At 41.2% G+C, this 19,986-nt stretch overlaps 1 protein-coding gene across 3 annotated transcripts; it reads left to right on the plus strand.

The window, feature by feature from the left end:
* The first annotated feature begins 738 nt into the window (after positions 1 to 738).
* Positions 739 to 8,579, plus strand: kdf1b (keratinocyte differentiation factor 1b). 3 transcript variants are annotated; one of them, XM_032581685.1, is made up of 4 exons: positions 739 to 948; positions 2,526 to 3,421; positions 3,513 to 3,599; positions 7,670 to 8,579. In XM_032581685.1, exons 2-4 carry the CDS (start codon positions 2,536 to 2,538, stop codon positions 7,762 to 7,764), a joined length of 1,068 nt encoding a protein of 355 aa, XP_032437576.1. In that variant the 5' UTR covers positions 739 to 948; positions 2,526 to 2,535; the 3' UTR covers positions 7,765 to 8,579. The 3 variants fall into 3 exon arrangements, with proteins under 3 accessions (XP_032437576.1, XP_032437578.1, XP_032437577.1); XM_032581687.1 differs by having other exon boundaries at positions 2,530 to 3,421; XM_032581686.1 differs by lacking the exon at positions 739 to 948 and adding an exon at positions 962 to 1,226.
* The last annotated feature ends 11,407 nt before the right edge of the window (positions 8,580 to 19,986 follow it).

The following is a 19,986-nucleotide window of genomic DNA, read 5'->3' on the forward strand; positions in this document are numbered from 1 at the left end:
TGAGAGGGGCTAACATAAAGTATTTTGCAGCATAATTATGAGTCACCTGATAACTAAGTAGAGTCCGTCGTTGTTTAATTTAATCTCAGTTTAAAGCAATATGTTCTGTGAAGCCCTCGAAAGAACACTAGTGAACAAAACAAAATAAATATTGAACGTAGTCTCTTCCAGAAACTGATGTGCAGATATAAAACTCTCTAAAATTAGATATTTGTCGTTAGCGAGCTTATGTCGCTAAAATAACATGCGAGCTTCTGCTGTGTTACGAATAATTGTTTAAACATTATAATGGTTTTAAACTAGTTTTAAAATTGTATAATTTTATACCTCATTATTCTAAGATATTTTAAAACTAGAATGTTTCTTGTTTTAAGAAGCCATTGCTGTATTTATTTATTTATCTGTTTTTTTGTTTTCAGTTTCTTTTTTCACGGCATGTCTAAGTATAACCCAAGCATATCAACAGCATAATAAAAACTCCCCGAATGTTGTTACGGCTTTCCGGAAATGTCAGTCCATAAATGGAGTTTCAAAATAAACTTGCATCAATTTGAATGGTAGGATGCGCCCCTGAAACTTATTTTTTTTGTCTTTAAAAAGCTTATTTCCTGCACGTTCATACATCTATATATATATATAGGCATACATGAGCGGCTACGTGTGCATTAGAATCCACAGAGTTTGTCATTTTACCTGAGTTTTATTTTCTAAAGCCACTTCTAACCGGAAGTCCAGACTCCGGTTTCAGCTTACCTGGTTCGCTTCCTGTACCTTGACGCTCAGGTACACGGATTTCCCCCAAACTTTCCTTAAACTTTCATTTTGGAGTGTTTTGGACCCAATTCCTTGTCACAGATGGATTAAAACATACATGTTGACTTGTTGGCACAGGGAAAGCCGTGATTTTGGGGGGAGTCGACTTGTGGACGCAGCGTACTCTGGCTATAGGTGAGAAGTTTGTAATGGAGGAAGAGACGCAATGACAAGTCGCCATGAACATGAAAACAATATTGATACACGCTCAAAAAAGTGACTGCGAGCGAATGTCTCCAGTACCTTAACCTATTGTTAACTGAATTAGTAATTAGGCTACATAAAACAGCGAAACGTTTTCGTTGAGTGGACGAGATTAAAGCGACGTTGCTTTGAGAGCCGTAAACAGTCGTCGTCGTAGAGGACGTCAGCACTGAGAACAGACTGCTCAACTACTGGTGACCGTATACAGGGTAATTCATCCAGAATATTATAGTATTAATAATTTTAATAACCTTATTTTTATCTTTAAACATAATTGACAATATTCCAAGTTTCCATATCTAAGCTAATGCCAGTTGTACCACATAACTTTACTATTCAATCTTATTAACATCATTATTATACTAATTAATCAAACTACAAAAAGTATCATAATAATAATAATAATTATTGTTGTTGTTATTTTGGTTGTAGATGCCCGATTATTTATTTTATAATGATAACAATTAAGTCAAAGTGCATTATTGTTACTTTATTATAATTTCTTATGTTGTTAATAATATTGTTATCATTATTAATATTATATTATTATAAATCACCTTATGTAGGCTAACACCACCAATAACACATAACGTGTTCACTGTTATTATTGTCACCTTTTTGAAATGATAGCTATACTAATTATTAATATTACTGACAAGAATTACTTCTAATTCTATTATTATTATTATTATTATTATTAATAATAAAATGATTATTATACCAATTAGCCACATTATAAAAATATTAATATCATTGTTGTTGCTATTCCATATTACAAGCCTGTAGAGGCTTGTAGTTAATTATTTTTTACTAATATTATTATTAGTAGTAATAGTAGTACTGCAGTAGTACTAGCAGTATTAACATTAGTGTAATAAAATATTGCTATTACGAATAGTAGCTTGTGTGTTGGTGCATCTACTGATATAATTTTTGAATATTACTACAATAGCTAGACTAAAATTATCACCAAAATAAATAATTTGACTTTTATCACAAGTTGCCATAGATAAGCTAATGCATTGCAGTGAGACAATGATAATAATAACAATAAAGATGATAATAATAATACAAATGATGAATATTGTCAGGATTATTATTAATGCTATTATTATTATTAATATGAATGCAGCTCAGTTAATGTTTGTTTTGACTTTATTTGTGCCTTACTCAGCACTGTTATTATTGTCTTGGCTACGCACTTCTCAGTTGTGACCAAACTGAATGAGTTGTTTATCATTGTGGAATACTCCATGACATCACACAGATAATCGGATGTATGAATGGGTGATTGTCTCTCACCAGGTGCATCATCCATGAAACCTGTTGGGCCACATTACCTGCCTGCCTGTAATAGTGGATTCGTTTGTTTGTTTGTTTTTTTAAAGACAGATGCCCTCATGTGGTTTAATGGGATTTGATATTCTGCCTGACAGAGGGATAATATTGTATAACCATTTTTAATGTAACCCCTCTGTTGTGCTTCTTTTCTCGTTGGATTCTTGCAGCTAGTTAGTCATGTCTGCTGGCACCAGTGACAGTCTGAGGCGCATAGAGAGGCAAGTGTCTTTTACCGAGGAGCGGTGTGTGGACCCGGTGGAGGATAGGCAGCCAACCCCACAGCCAAAGCCAGTCCACAAAGGCCGCCTTAAAGATGCTAATGGGAACGAGTCTGAGACCATCGACTTCGTTCCCAGTGTAGCCGAACCTTCATCTGCAGCATCGAGCTGCAATCCCTGCTCTTCTCCAAAGAGCTGTAAAACCTTCGTGTGCACCGTAATCACCTTCGGACTGTATAAGGTGTGCCAGCGCTGCATCCACGCTCCGCGTTTGGCACCGAACGAGAGCTCCCCAGATGAGCCAGAAAAGATCAGCCTCCGAGGCGTTAACCCAGACAACAACAAAGAAGAGGCTGACACCGAATGGTCAGACTTTCGCATTAACGGAGTCAAAGTAGTCGGTCCGAAAGATGATTTAGATTACGACGTCAAATCTTCACCATATGCGCCACTGCCTGCTCAAACCCCATCAGAGTTTGCCTCCCTGCATGACTCTGTGTCATTCCATGACTGGGAGGACGGCGATGAGAACGTGGACTCCCTGATCACCAAGAAGCTACTGGAGCTGTACTCTGAGTATCAAATCGAAGAGCTGGCCAGGTGCACCTCAGACTCTGTGTTTCTGAGGAAGAGCAAAGCCATCACCCAACTCATCAACTCCCTGGCAGAGGAGCACAAAATGGACGAGCAGGAAGCGGAGTGCCGGTTGGTGCGGGGCATCATCCGCATCAGCACTCGGAAGAGCCCGAAGAAGCGGCCGCCCATTCCCAGGATGGAGAGGACGATGTCGGACAGTGGGCACGAGACCATGATTGGGAGTGGCTCCTTTCCCTCAAGCAACAACAGTAAGTTGGGCAGCTTTCTCTCCTTCATCCTCGCCGATGTAATACCTACTGGTGTCAGAGAAAAGTGTTTGGTTGTTTTCTTTTCCTCAAGACGACTACAAGTCAAATCCCAACATCCAAATATCCGACTTGACTTCCACTGACAAGTTTGCCAGAAACATGTGGAGGAAGAATGGAGGTAAGGGTTATGTTTTATTCATTTTTAATACCTAAATATCTGCAATATTTGCATTTATTAGAGGGAAAAAGAGAAAGGTGTGACTGTAATTTAATAATTCTCAGCATGATGTGTAAGTAAGCGCATTTTACCAGACCCTGTTGAGAAAACTCTTCAATAAGGAAGATGTTGCTTACAGAAACACTTAAAGTTAGCAATTTAAGTATCAATGAGATGTTATTTAAAACGAAAAGCTTTATGTAACAGGGGAGGTACTTAACCCCCAAGAGCTGCAAAGGATAAGTGGACACGGCTCTGGAAGGTCACAGCTGCCTCAAACAGACACTAGGCACCAACTCAACAGTGACAACTCTCAAAAAGCTACAGGAGATCTTCAGTGAAGCGCAGGAACAGCAGCCCGCTTCCCCCAAACGACAGAGGGGCTATCCATCAGTGGCTTGGTCACTGAGTAGGCCAAGCCTGGAACCGGGTCCCTGTGGTGGCCCATTTCCTCCACAGACCCACCCACAGCAAAACCACACAGCAGTACACAAGCGAGACTCACCTCTAGACCCACCAACATGGCAGACAGGCACCAGCCCCCCCGCTGTAGGCGAAACTCAGAACGAACAAGTTAGTAAGAATACATTAACACCCTAATGTGTTAGTGGTGAGCTAGCCCTGGGAGGGTCGGATGGGTGGGATGCCCACTAGAGCCCAGCTTAGCCCCCCGTGACTGCGAGGTCCATCATTCCACACCCCAAGATGTGACCAATGTGTGGTGTTGCCTGTGTTGCGGAGGAGGGGGTGGTGTTGAGGCACTGATGCCTGATTCCCAACTGACAGTCCCACCTGGGCACATATCACCACAGCAACTACTTTGACTAGGGACCCATTAAAGCAGGGGAGCCAAACTCATTTTTGTTTTGTGCCAAATCAAGATCATGAATGCTCTTAAAGGGCCGGTTGTGCCAGAATGTGTTGATAAAACTTGTTCGCAAACTGTTAAAATATCAATTCTTAAAATTAAAAAATATATTATTGAACATCTTTTCAGTCCCTCCAGGAATGTGTGATACTTTTTGTGATTTTTTTTTTTGTAATAAAAATGAAAGTATTTGTAAATATTTGCACTTATTACTGACTGTAAATGGGACCTTTTATATAGATCGTGGGCTGTAATCTGACATTAACTAAGGATGAGGCTGTCAGGTTTTGTGGTGTGAGTGGTGGTGAGGCAGAGGCAGCAAACCCAGGTAGCGATAAAGTAGATGATTTAATAAGATGCAAATCCAAAAGTCCAGGACACAGAGAAGCAGAGAGCAATGATCACAACAGGTGACAACTGGAAACTAGACAGACACGACGAGGAACAAAGAACACAGGTGGGGTTAAATACACAGAGGGTAATCAAAGAGACAAGAAACACCTGGGAACAATCAAGGGGAGACAATACAATACGGAGACTAAGAGACACAGAAACTCAAAATAAACACAGATACGGAACAGATCCTGACAGAGGCAGCTGTTTAGTACAAGCTTTTGACAATTTTTGAGAAAAATCTGCAATAAACTCCCAGTTATGTATTAGCGCAAAAAAGTGAAATTTTGCGTGAATTTCCACAATAATTCTCAAGAAACTGGAGGGACTGATTGATATAATTTGGCAGTAAACATATAAAAACTGCATTGAGTTGATTGATAACAAATAAATTGATAGCACGGTAACTCAGGATCCAAAAAATTTTAACATACGTCTGTTTTGTTTTATCTCAGGTCTTGTCTTATTGATTTTAGTGAATGATGTTTGTCGATTTGTTTAACAATGTGGTCCAACTAATATGATTTTAGATGTGCTTTAAAGATCACTGACTCAAACAGCATACCAAATATTTTTGCACATTCAGAGTATTTTACACTCTTCGGCGTTTCACATAAATGTATAACTTATTGTCATACTTATGACTGATCATGAATCTATTTCGATTAAGACAATAAACAGGGTTAACTTTCATGACCTCTTCTGTGTTCACTAAATGTAAGAGTGTAATGCAGCTGCACATATCTTTAATATCAACACAGCAACAACAAAACCAGCCTGAACAGTTTGCATGCGCAGGCTCACATAAGAAGCATTAAATAATTTGTGACTTTACAGACTGCTGTGTCAGCAGAAAAGGTGTTAGCCTTTAAAATTTTGCTGGAATAAAACACCTGAGTCATGCCTGGCAGGCTCCTGCTGTTTACTACACAGCTGCACTGTAAACATACACTGCGTAACAGAAAGTGAACAAAGGGCAAACTGCTGGAGGGCTCGCCTCGGGTGCTGGTAATTCAGTGATCAGCATTATGCTAATAAAATAAAATCTAATATGTGTTTTATTGATCAGGAGTTCTCTCAAAAACCTTATTAAAAATGTCAGTAGAAAGAGACACAGATTGTCTTCTGCTGAGAAGAAAACATGAAAATGTTTATGTGGAAAGAGTCTGTGTAGGACAGGGGTCTCAAACTCAATTTACCCGGGGGCCGCTGGAGGTAGAGTCTGGGTGAGGCTGGGCCGCATTCACACACACGGTCTCCTCAGCAGAACCTTTCTGATTGCCTATTACCATATTTGGCCGTAGTCAGGCGCTGTAACAGCCGTAATTGTGTAGTGTCTCTTTAAGATACTCTAGTGTTGCTAATGATGTCAGAAATATGCGCCACGGCTTCTCTGTAGAGAGCGTGGGAGAAACGTGCTAGACGGACATGTTAGCTCCCTAACGTTTTAGTAATGTTACGGGTTGTTTGGACGCTGCTCAATTTTCATGTCTGATAATATAGCAGCTGTTCAACCGGCTTTGTAAGGTTGGTGAAGAGCGTATTTATTAAAGGACAACACTGGGGAATTCCCAGTACCAGTGTGGTTGGGAGTTTTTGACCGTCCTGACGAATCTGCCGCCTCCTCTCCTCTCCTCCCTTAAACACAACCCAAGCGTTACAGCGCCTAACCTTAATTACGTTACACTGATCAGCAACTTCCGGGTCTAGACTGGATGCTGAAGCACGTGAAGCGGGCCGCGGAAATTGCGCATGTACCGCATGCAAATAATGACAAATAGAAAATGCAAATAGGCCCGGCCGATGTCCCGCCCCCGAGAGCAATATACTCCACCGTGATTGGTAAGTTCGTTCAGCTCCGCACACAACACTGAAAAGTGCCAATTATATCAAACTCGCGGGTCGCACTAACACTAAACTTTCATATTAAGGCGGGGGCCACAAACTATCGTCCTGAGGGTCGCAGTTGGCCCGCAGGCCGCGAGTTTGAGACCCCTGGTGTAGGATATTCATGGTGCATTCACAGTTTAGCAACGTTTTTACTTTTGTGTGGGTTATCATTCAGAGCTAAATGACCCAGAGCACCAAACCAGCAATAATTACAGGAAAACATATTTGCTGAAATATGTATAATATTGAACAATACAAACTACAGGCTATTACTTAAGTAAAACCAATTTCCGTATTGTTTTTATAGTTGCTACATAAATAATGGTAAATCTCTTCCTGTTCATGGCTGCTGCCTCTGTTGGGGAAATATAAGATATCAAACTTGTCAATTTTTTTACCGTATATTTACTGTTCATCAGCTGATGTTACTTTCAAATAGTTAAAATAATATGACATACTGAAATGCCTCTCTGCATTTCAAATTCCAAATAATTTCTTTAGCTTGTTACTCCAATAAAGTTAAAATCAGTAGCCATAATAACACTGGTATGATGGAAGCTAATTACAAATTATGCTAATGATATTTGGTATGTGACATGCTTAGAAATGGTAAAGCATCTGGTGTTGACATGTTGGTATGGAGGGCCCAAAAAAAAGAAAAGAAAAAGAAAAAAATCTGCTTTGGGCCTCAGAAAGGCTCGGGCCGGCCCTGGCTGAAAACCTTAATGTTCTGAGAGGCAGATTAAGAACATCACAACTCCCCAGGATCAATACTCAAATTCTAATTCTGTAAGTCAGAATGAAACAGATTGACATTCACTTAAGGTTGACAGTGTTTATTTATTTATTTATTTATTTATTTGTGGTTCTGGTCTACTAGATCCCACTTCAAGTTCTCCATCAACCTACTCGCCCTCTCACTCAGAGATGGAGTCTTCAGGTGTGCCACTGCTACACGCTTCGGTGAGGACATGAAGCAGCGGGACGGATCAACCCGGTTGCCTCTCTCAGGTCACGCACTGGGTGTTGGAAGGACGACTTTACTTGCACTGGAGTCTGGCTGAGCCGAGCTCCTTTGACAGGAAGGAGAAAATGTGAAGGCTGGAATTATGTGAAGGCTACAGTGAACTCAGGGTTCTGCATGCAGATATTTATGAATGTAAATATTGTATCTGTGCATTTGAAGGATCACCTAATTGGGACTTCGTCTGTAAAACAGTTGTTAATTTTTTTTATGACAATTAACCATCTGCTTGTTTGTGAAGAGCTTGAGGCTCTACAGTTTGATTTTGTCCTTTACCCGTCCCTTGTTACGCAGTTCACAGTTTTTTCTTTGCTTTTTGTTTGTTTGTTTTGTTAGTACACATTTCACCATATCTTTACCTTCATAGAGTCGATTTTAATTCATTTTAATTATTGCTTTCTTTGTTTATGAATGACATTCTTAGTTTTCTTGATTTAATTTGTGTTAGAGGCATTTTAATGGTCATAATGTCAATAGTCTAAGAGATGAAGAATTTGTTGAAGATCTTTTCAAATATTTAAAAGTGATATCAGTATAAGTAAGAATCAAAATTACATCACTTTTGGATTAATTAAAAAATTTTAATCATGGCCAACCATTAATTTATTCTCATTTTTTATGGTATCCTGTACAAAAACATTTAAATCCTCTTGTCAATTACTAACAGTGCAATAGAAATACTATATTAGACACACACCTCTTTAGTGTGTTAATCACAAGTCAGCACCTCATTCTGTGGTTAAAGTTGTTTTCAACAGTTGACAGACCAATATCCTACCCTGTCTGCCGTTTTTCAGAGTAATATGCTAAGCCAGGGGTGGGCAATCCTGGTCCTCGAGGGCCGGTGTCCTGCAACTCTTAGATGTCTCCCTGGTCCAACATCCAACAGCTGAATCACCTCCTAAGTGCAGTCAAGTTCTCTAGAGTCCTGCTAATGACCTCATTAATTGACTCAAGTGCGTTGCAGTAGAGATACATCTAAAAGTTGCAGGACACCAACCCTCCAGGCCTGGAGTTGCCCACCCCTGTGCTAAGCTAACATGCTGGAACTCCATTTCTTTTTCTGGAACTTGAATGTCTGTATTTTGTAAGTAATATATAATGATTAAAACACACATAAAACAATACTTCATGTTCAGAGAGATTGCAGTATGCAATGTACACTGACTGGCCAAAAAAAAAGTCGCCACCAAAAAATGGTCACACTCTCTAATATTTTGTTGGACCGCCTTTAGCTTTGATTACAGCCCGCATTCGCTGTGGCATTGTTTCAATAAGCTTCTGCAGTGTCACAAGATTTATTTCCATCCAGTGTTGCATTAATCTTTCACCAAGATCTTGTATTGATGATGGGAGAGTCTGACCACTGCGCAAAGCCTTCTCCAGCACATCCCAAAGATTCTCAATGGGGTTAAGGTCTGGACTCTGTGGTGGCCAATCCATGTGTGAAAAAGATGTCTCATGCTCCCTGAACCACTCTTTCACAATGTGAGCCCCATGAATCCTGGCATTGTCATCTTGGAATATGCCCGTTCCATTTGGGAAGACAAAATCCATTGATGGAATAACCTGGTCATTCAGTATATTCAGGTAGTCAGCTGACCTCATTCTTTGGGCACACAATGTTGCTGAACCTAGACCTGACCAACTGCAGCAACCCCAGATCATAGCACTGCCCCCACAGGCTTGTAAGGTAGGCACTAGGCATGATGGGTGCATCACTTCACCTGCCTCTCTTCTTACCCTGATGCGCCCATCACTCTGGAACAGGGTAAATCTGGACTCATCAGACCACATGACCCTCTTCCATTCCTCCAGAGTCCAATCTTTATGCTCCCTAGCAAACTGAAGCCTTTTTTTCTGGTTAGCCTTACTGATTAGAGCTTTTCTTACGGCTACACAGCTGTTCAATCCCAACCCCTTGAGTTCCCTTCGCATTGTGCTTGTGGAAATGCTTTTGCGTTCACAATTAAACATACTCCTGAGTTCTGTTGTTGTTTTTCTTCGATTTGATTTGACCAAACGTTTAAGTAATCGCCGATCACGATCATTCAGGATTTTTTTCCGACCACATTTCTTCCTGGAAGACGATGGTTCCCCACCATCCTTCCAGTTTTTAATGATGCGTTGGACAGTTCTTAACCCAATTCTAGTAGTTTCTGCAATCTCCTTAGATGTTTTCTCTGCTTGATGCATGCCAATGATTTGACCCTTCTTAAACAGACTAACGTCTTTTCCACGACCACAGGATGTGTCTTTTGCCATGGTTGTTTAAGAAATGAGGAGTTACTCATTGCATCAGCTGGGGTTAAATAACTTGTTGCCAGCTGAAAGATAATGGCCTATGCAGTACTTATCCAATAGGAGGCTTGTACCTATTTGCTTAGTTAAATCCAGGTGGCGACTTTTTTTTTGGCCAGCCAGTGTATTATAATATGAAGCTCATATTTAACAGGTAGCTCTTGCTTGTTAAGGGGAAACCTCAAATCTCTCAAATTCTCACTTTCTGCCTTTTGCAAAACTTCTCTCCCTTAAACAGCAAATGTTTTCTGATGTTCCTCTGTTGAGGAGGTGAATAATTAAAAAAACAATCAAACTTCGTGTCAATATTAATATTAAAAGTGTAGAAGTGTAACAGCCCAGTCTATCTTCTTAGGCTTTTTTCAGTTCTGTGTGTGAAATTAATGGTTATTCTTGGTTTTCTTGTATTTTAAATGTTTGATGTTTTTCTTGCATTAGTCATGTTGTCATAAGTAAATGTAAAACTAGCTCTGATTTTTCCTTTAAAAGCACAAAATGGAACTGAGTTGATTAACTTTTACTTGATTGCATCATATTTGAGAGTGTATTGAATTATATCTTCGTTTTCAATCTCTTCTTGAAAACGAAGATATTGAAAATGAGTCTTTTCAATGTCATCTCATTGGAGATAAAGAAGTATATAAATAAAAGGATTGTAAAACTAATTGGAATTTGAACTGAGCATTCTTTTGTTGTCACTTAACATATGACCACAAGAGGGAGACATGCAACAGTTTATAGGAAAAGTTCCACAGAAAAGGCCACATTATACTCATGTGGTCTTAAAGTGCCTGTGACATATCTTTTTATGAGTAAAACATATATATGTGTGAATTCAATAACATATTTTAAAATGTAAGTTCCATAAGCACTGATTTTTATTTTTTAACTAGATTAAATAGTTTAACCCGAAGTCTGAGATGCTCAGTAACGGCAGACGTCTGCCATCCGGTGACCCACCAGAACCGCGCACACGGTATAAAAACAAATAAATAAATAAAAACTCAGCCGGGATCCAAACGACCGTTGTTAGAACTACTTGTGGGATCAAACTCCGCTCATTCATTTTTAGCTTACAGAAAAAGCGCCAAGCCGACAAACTTAAACTGACTAGTAACATTTAGGCTTTTACGTGCCCACCCCCACAGACTCGCTAGTACAAGATGTTGACACAAGTTTTTTTTTTTTCTTTCCACAATTTTGCTAATAGTAAAGAAGGCTAGATAACAAAAATTCCATAAGTTTTTTTTTTTTCTTAAAGGAAAATCTCAAGTTACGCAGAGTGGGTACAGCTGCAGGCGCTGCTGCACTCCGATAATATCCTGCAGGCATCTTCGCATAATTCTGAACTTTAACCCTAGAAATGAGTTTTACACATAAAGCAATTTATTTTAAACCTGATTATAATTCACTTTAAAGAAATATATATTGTAACACTACGATGTGAATTGAATCGGTGTTACCATAAAATAAGAGGTCGTGGATGGAGAAAGAGCAGAACGCTGAGAGGGAATAGCGTAGCTGTCCAGACTTTTATTTAACCTTCATTTTAACAGAACAGAACCCGTCTCGGGCACACATAAAAATAACCAACGAAAAAGAAAGAAACGACTCCTCTTAAAGGCACAGCACAATTCCTTAACTATGGATCAACTGTAGTAACTGATCTTGTATAGGCTATAACCACATTAATTCAAAAGGAAAAATAAATCATCTTACAATATCTAAAAATAAACAAATGTTATTTCAAGGTAAAAACATTTAATTGAATAATTTTTTGGCAGTGCTGCCTAATGACAATGGCTAATTTTAGAACTTGCTCCGCGGGCGACTGACAAGGTCCCCTCGGGCGACCGGGTGCTCGCGGGCACCGTGTTGGTGACCCCTGCTTTACATTATCGAATATTTCTATTAAACACATAAATATATGTGTCGCTTTGTCTTAAAGTTTAAGTTTATGCCTCTGGCATAACTTAACATTTATTTAAGTTATGCCAGAGGCACATAAACTAAAGCACATGTGAGAAATATGTGATCACATGTGATCCCATGTTGAATAAACCATGGATCACATGAACAAAATACTTTATCACATGTGGTCACATGGGAACCACAAGTGAATTTCATGGAATTTTTTTGTAAGGGATGTCCGGCTTTGGAGGCAGAGGGTCGCCAGCCATGACAGCTAGAGCTGTCTGACTTTCCCACTCTGCTTCCTGCTGCAGCTCCACCAACCCCAGGGACGGGAGATAGGCGGACCAGTCTTCCAGCGCCAGGAGAAGCCTGATGGCGACCCCGAGGCGTCTATATGCGAAATATGGTTCCACCACGATCTCAACATAGTCCTTTGTTGTTGTTTTTAATTCTTCCAAAAGTGCTGGGTCCATAATGATGTACTTCTTTTTGCATACCTCCGGGGGCGATTCTAGGATCTGACTTTTAGGGGTGCTTAGCCCCCAGCAAGACTAAGACCCATGAGAAGATATTCGTTGGTGTGGTTTTCTAAATCTGTTTATTTATATACATTCACAAACAAAATTAAGACATGTTGTCAGTAATTCATAGACTAAACAATATTAATTTTACTCAAACATATACTTATAAAGAGTAAAATCAGAAAAACTTTACATTTTTCCCACTGTATAAACTCAGTTTGAAACATAATCAGACCACATCATACCTCCCAACATCTGCTAATATTAATGAGACACAAGCAGCTGTGGAGTGACACAGTCCTAGTGGGGTCTGCTCTGACAGAAATTAAAATAAAATCTACTTAAAACTATTTTACTAAATGCATAGGATTAATAAACCTAAAACCAGTTTATTATCAAGGTAGACGTTCAGGTTAATGACTATAGAAAATGAATCCTTAACCTGAACTTTATTTGAAAATCATACTTAGAAATTTCATTACCCTTATTTTTATCTGAACGTTATGCGGCTGTTGGCCTTTTTCTTTAAATATGAATGTCTGTCCATCTATGGAAAAGCAGACATTATGAGTCAGGATTTTATTATTTCAGTTCACAGTTCATGAAGTGACTCACTTCATAAACTGTGAACTATCATAGTTTCAGTACCAAACACCTTTCTGTTCACACAGAAACAGCCTAACATTCTGTGCTGTTCTTTAGTTTTACCTTATTTAAGTGACTCCAGAGAGATTTGGGAAATTAATTACAAAACAACACAACAGTCACTAATCAAACTTCAAAAAAGACCAATAAGAGTAATTAACAAGGCTAAGGACCAGGATCAGACTAACACATTATTTATCCAAATATTTTACACATATACAACTCTTCAAATAAATAAAGCCAATGCTGTGCTCAATTTCATTCATAAATATAAAAATAATTCTAAATTAATTAAGTATTGCCCATTATAAAAAATCACTAAGCATAATATTTTGCATTGCAAATTGTCATCTGAATTAAGGTGCTGATGATACAAGTCTGGTGTCTGGTTCCTTATATATATATATATATATATATATATATATATATATATCTATATATATATCTATATATATATATATATATATATATATATATATATATATATATATATCTCTGGCGGATATATATATATATCCGCGGTCTACGAGGAGTTGGTGTTTGGCTCCTCTGCTATTTACACCGATACCTTTCTGTGCCGTGCTCATGTGTTTATCCATGTGTTTGCTTATCTTGGCCGCTATGATGCCTGACATGAGCTTCCATGTTGTGGAGAGGCAGGTTATTGGTCGGTAGTTGGGTGGGACTGGACCCTTTGATGGATCCTTCTGGATTAGGATTGTCCGCCCTTCAGTTAACCATTCAGGGTGAGTCCCACTTTGTAGCAGCTGGTTCATTTGGTCTGCCAGTCGCTCATGGAGGGCAGTGAGTTTCTTTAGCCAGTAGGCATGGATCATGTCAGGCCCTGGTGCTGTCCAGTTTTTCATACCTGAGACTCTTTCTTGGACATCTGTCACAGTGATGGTTACCAAGGCTTGTTATTAAGCAGTTGCCCGAGACTGCAAAACCCGACACACCAACCTGTGCATGGCTTGGATTGATTACAAGAAAGCCTATGACTCAATGCCGCATACTTGGATCATTGAATGCTTAGAGATGTATAACATCAACAGGACTCTGAGAGCCTTCATTGCAAACTCGATGAAGCTGTGGAAAACCACCCTTGAAGCCAACTACAAACCACTTGCACAAGTGTCCATCAAATGTGGCATATACCAAGGAGATGCTCTGTCCCCGCTACTGTTCTGCATAGGCCTGAACCCCCTCAGCCAAATTATCAACAAGACTGGCTACGGATACCGACTCAAAAAAAATGGGGCCAACATCAGTCACCTTCTCTACATGGATGACATCAAGCTGTATGCCAAGAGTGAGCGAGACATCGACTCACTGATCCACACCACCAGGATCTACAGCACGGACATTGGGATGTCATTCGGACTAGAGAAGTGTGGTCGGCTGATCACCAAGAGGGGGAAGGTCATCCGCACAGAAGGGGTCTCACTCCCAGAAGGAACAATAGCAGACATAGAGGACAGTTACAAGTACCTAGGTATACCACAAGCAAATGGCAACCTCGATGAGGTCACAAGGAAAGGAGCCACAGCTAAATACCTCCAACGAATAAGGCAAGTCCTGAGAAGCCAGCTCAATGGCAAGAACAAAATCCGTGCGATAAACAGCTATGCCCTGCCAGTAATCAGATACCCTGCTGGAATAATTAGCTGGCCAAAGGAGGAGATAAAAGCCACTGATATTAAGACTAGAAAACTACTAACAATGCATGGAGGGTTCCATCCCAAATCCAGCACCCTGAGACTGTACACGAGCCGCAAGGAAGGAGGCAGAGGACTAGTGAGTGTGAGAACCACAGTCCAGGACGAAACAACTAAGATCCATAAATACATCAGGGACAAAGCCTCAACAGACAATGTGCTCAGTGAATATCTCAGACAACAGGGAACAGAGGTTGAGGTGCCAGAGATACCATCATGGCAGGACAAGCCCCTACATGGGATGTACCACCAGCAAATAACCCAAGTGGCTGATATCAGTAAATCCTACCAATGGCTGGAAAAAGCTGGACTCAAGGACAGCACAGAGGCCCTCATCCTGGCCACCCAGGAACAGGCCCTAAACACCAGAGCAATAGAGGCCCAGATCTACCACACCAGACAAGACCCAAGGTGTAGGTTGTGCAAGGAGGCCCCTGAGACAGTCCAGCACATAACAGCAGGGTGCAAGATACTGGCAGGGAAAGCGTACATGGAACGACATAACCAAGTTGCAGGCATAGTGTACAGAAACATCTGTGCAGAATATGGACTGGAAACCCCGAGATCAAAGTGGGAAACACCCCCAAAGGTGACGGAGAACGCCAGAGCTAAGATCCTGTGGGACTTCCAGATCCAGACAGACAAAATGGTAATGGCGAACCAACCAGACATTGTCGTAGTGGATAAACAACAGAAGAAAGCCGTTGTGATAGATGTAGCAATACCAAGCGACTGCAACATCAGGAAAAAGGAGCACGAGAAACTAGAGAAATACCAGGGCCTCAGGGAGGAACTGGAGAGGGCCTGGAAGGTGAAGACCACAGTGGTGCCTGTGGTCATCGGGGCCCTCGGGGCAGTCACCCCCAAACTGGACCAATGGCTACAACAGATCCCAGGAACAACATCAGACATCTCAGTCCAGAAATGTGCAGTCCTTGGCACAGCCAAGATACTGCGCAGAACCCTCAAGCTCCCAGGCCTCTGGTAGAGGACCCGAGCTCAGAGGATAAGAACCACCCGCGGTGGGTGAGAAGGGAATTTATATATATATATATATATATATAGAGAGAGAGAGAGAGAGAGAGAGAAGCTGGTTCTAGACCAAATTTACCACAGGGGCCATTGTAGTCAGTGTTTTTATGGAGACACTTTAAAAAATAATTTAACAAAAACAGATTCATATTTCATCCTTTAATAATGTGAGCCAAAGAGCCACTTGTGTCTCCAGAGATTCAGGTTGCAGATCCCTGATTTAGTAGATGGAAAGTGTGATCCTATCTACAGCAGTTAAAAGAGCAGTACCATAATTTTTAATTAATTAAATTATTTTTTATTAAAATTATTTTCATGTATTTTTAATAATACCTTAAAAAGAAAATTGTGAAGAAAAAATATCTACCACTGAATATTTAAAAAAGACATTTATTTAGTATAATTGGTGAGAGGCTGGATGTCCGTTTTGTTCTTCCTGAAGTCGATCACCAGCTCCTTTGTTTTGGAGGTGTTGAGGAGCAGGTTATTGACTTTGCACCACTCTGACAGCCGCTTCACCTCATCCCTGTACTCCAGCTCCCCCTTCCCACCTGAGATGAGACCAACAACAGTCGTGTCATCTGCAAACTTTATGATCTTGTTGCTGAAGTGGTTGGAGACACAGTCATGAGTGTAGAGGGTGTAGAGAAGTGGGCTGAGCACGCAACCCTGTGGCGATCCGGTGTTCAGGCTCAGAGCAGTGGAGGTGTGGGGGCCCAGTCTGACCCTCTGGGAGCGACCTGTTAGGAAGTCCAGGATCCAACTGCAGGTGGCTGATGGGAGCCCAAGGTTTGCTAGCTTGGACACCAGACGTTGGGGAAGTATGGTATTAAATGCTGAGCTGAAGTCCACGAAGAGCATTCTGACGTAGCTGCCCTGCTTCTCTAAGTGGGTCAGGGCAGCATGAAGTGCAGTGGATACAGCGTCCTCTGTGGACCTCTTTGCTTTGTAGGCAAATTGGAGAGGGTCCAGCTCCGCAGGCAGGCCAGCGAGGATGTGACTCCGCACCAGTCTCTCGAAGCACTTCATGATGATCGGTGTGAGTGCCACTGGGCGGTAGTCGTTCAGGGTGTTGATGTTGGTTCTTTTCGGCAGGGGGACAATGGTAGAGGACTTTAGGCAGGGAGGGACAGTGGCTTGAGACAGGGACTGGTTAAAAATCTTTGTGAAGATTCCAGCCAGTTGGTCTGCACAGTCTTTAAGCACCCGTCCCGACACACCGTCAGGTCCCGCAGCCTTCCTTGGGTTCACCTTCCTCATCACCTGCCTCACCTCACACTCCTCTACTGTGAGAGCAGAGCTGCTGTGGACAGGCAGCTGTGATGGAGCTGTGGTAGGTGTCGCCTCAAAGCGGGCAAAGAAGATATTCATCTCCTCTGCCAGGGAAGTGGTTCCCTCCGTGCATGGCTGGTTGCTGGATCTGTAGCTTGTAATGTGCTGAACACCCTGCCACACCTGCCTCGTGTTGTTGCTCCTGAGCTGCTTCTCTATTCTCCCTCTGTATGATGAACCGGCTCTGGCCTGCATGTCTGATGTATTTTTGCTTAGCATGTTTTCTCTACATTGATAGGAAGTCAGATTATCCAAACTGGTAAACCACATTAATAAAATATTAGTGAAATAATACATGAAATGACCACTGGACAATTATTCATAAAATATATCAACATTTTTTAATAAAACACACAGAAAGTAATGTAATGTAGGAAATATTTATGTATTTACTGTTAATCTATTCGTATGATTTGTTCTTTAAATGGCCACTTATTTTGGCTAATGCTATTATTTATTAAATATCATCCAAACTCAACATCCTAAGGAAAGAATCAGACCGCAATAGTCAGCTAAAATCACAATAAGAAACTTAATCAATCATAACTAAATGTTCGGTACCATGTCAGCCTCAGGAGATGACTGAGGATGAAGAGACGCTGATATCTGGTTCTTTAGGTTCTGCGGTTCCTCTCCTGATCCATTCTGTCTGATATACAGCAGCACACTGCGCCACGACGGACACTTTTTTTTTGGTCTTTCTATGTCCACAGTTTCCATCCTCTCTGAAATTGTTCAGCTTATAATGCGCGTCTTTTCACTCACGTCTGTATTTTTAAAACCGTTTTTTTTTCTTCCTCTAAGGACAGTGAATCGGGTCGAGGACGTTTTAAAAAGACGCGGGTTGATAGCAGCTCACCGCGGCTGCGTAGTGTCCGTCTCTAGGCAACCGTGACGTTCAGCGTCGGTCCGTAGCGTTCTGGGGTCCTTTAGCTCCCGCCACGACAATTTAGCTGACCTTAATATTTCCTGTGTTTTATTTTGGTCATTATTGTTTAACTTAGTGATGGACACTGGGCGGGCTGGTAGAGCTTGAGAGAGGTTTTGTTGAGGATTGCTGGCCGGAGAGAGAAACGTTTGTTGGTTAAAGTGACGGAGGTGTATTTTGGAGTTACTTGTAGGTTACTTTAAACAAGGAAGTGCGATGGATGAATTAGATGCCTCAGATAATTGTAGTATGAATAGTGATTACTGTATTGTAAAAGAAGTGCAAAAACAGGACACTGGCAAACAGTGAACCGAGGAAATAAGAAAAGGAAAGAATTTGAATCTGATGAAGAAAAAAGAGGAAAATAAAGGAATAAAATAAAAGGAATGAAATTAAAGTGATTCTTAGATTCCAGAACCCATGGGCTATGAATCCTTTAAAAATAAGTGAGGCAATATATAAAATAGTAGGTGAGGTGAAAGCAGTCAAAACGTTAAGAGATGGTAATCTATTGGTGTTATGCAGAGATAGAGATCAGGTGCAGGGACTAATGAGATGCAAGACAAGATGGCGTCGTCAAGATGGCGCCGGCGCAGCTGGTTGCCTGCAGACTCAGCTCCCGTCGTGTGTGTTTGTCTGTGTATATTTGCTGTAACCGATTAAGGATCCGTGCTTAAAGAACCCATGGATCATCAGTTAAGCTTTCCACAATGGCTGGATGTGGTTCTGTCGCTGTTCTTTGCGTTCTTCTGCTACTTTTTCTACTCTTTGTTACGGAGAACCTCGCCGAACGGAGTAGCGCCATTGTTTACTCGCGTGAACAGCTGATTGCGCTGTGTAAGCCTCTGCTGCTGCCCGGAGACAGGCCTGTGGTCCCAGAAGAGTTACGGAGGAGACGCCGGGGCTGCAGGTCTGGAGTTAAACGGAGGGAGAAGAGGAGACGGCACAAACCAGCGGTACCGGCGATTACTGTGGGGAACGTGAGGTCTTTGGGGAATAAGACGGACGAACTCACGGCGCTGGTTAGGATCCAGAAGGAGTACAGGGAGAGCAGTATCTTCTGCTTCACGGAGACCTGGCTACACTCGCTTATTCCGGACTACAGCGTGGAGGTCCCTGGATTTTCCTTGGTGAGGGGGGACAGGGACTTTTCCAAGAGTCGGAAGAAGAAGGGCGGCGGGATTGCACTTTATGTGAGTGAGAGGTGGTGTAATCCCGGTCATGTTAACGTGAAGGAACAGATTTGTAGAAATGCGTAGCCTACTGATAGTGATGTACCGGTGAACTTTTCCTTACTACTAAAGTCATGCTAAGCTAGCTAAACGTTAACTGAATGCTGGCCGATTTTACAGTTTGAAGGCATTATCTTGAGCCCTACAGCTCCCAAAACTAATTAGTGCGGATTTGATGGTTCGATGCTTCACAACTTGAATTTCACGTTGGCTATTTTTTTAAGGGAGGGCACAACACACGGCAGCTGTTTTTTTCCAGTCAAAATTAAAGTTGAGGACCGTTATAATAAAATGGCCATTTCTCCACCCTCCCTCCATGTCTGGAGCGCGTGCAGTCGACAGCGGCAGATGTGTGAGCTAGCTATTATGATGACATTCTTCCAGTTAGAATATTTAAATTGACCTGTTACTGTTTTTAACACTGCGTGATTTTTCTTTTAATTGCAAAGAGAATCATAGTTTTATCAACTGAAGTGTTTTTTTAGCCTGACACAGGATAGTCACCAAACAACGTCACGTTATGCTGCTTTATTTATCAGATCACCCCATGTCA

Source organism: Xiphophorus hellerii, chromosome 13 (genome assembly GCF_003331165.1).
Source record: "Xiphophorus hellerii strain 12219 chromosome 13, Xiphophorus_hellerii-4.1, whole genome shotgun sequence".
NCBI classification, from domain to species: domain Eukaryota; kingdom Metazoa; phylum Chordata; class Actinopteri; order Cyprinodontiformes; family Poeciliidae; genus Xiphophorus; species Xiphophorus hellerii.

Bases quoted from the DNA above. Each gene is read 5' to 3' on its own strand.
- kdf1b (XM_032581685.1), top strand. From the start codon at position 2,536: ATGTCTGCTGGCACCAGTGACAGTCTGAGGCGCATAGAGAGGCAAGTG. The intron at 3,422-3,512 runs GTAAGTTGGGCA...CTTTTCCTCAAG, and splicing joins CTTTCCCTCAAGCAACAACA to ACGACTACAAGTCAAATCCC. The intron at 3,600-7,669 runs GTAAGGGTTATG...CTGGTCTACTAG, and splicing joins CATGTGGAGGAAGAATGGAG to ATCCCACTTCAAGTTCTCCA.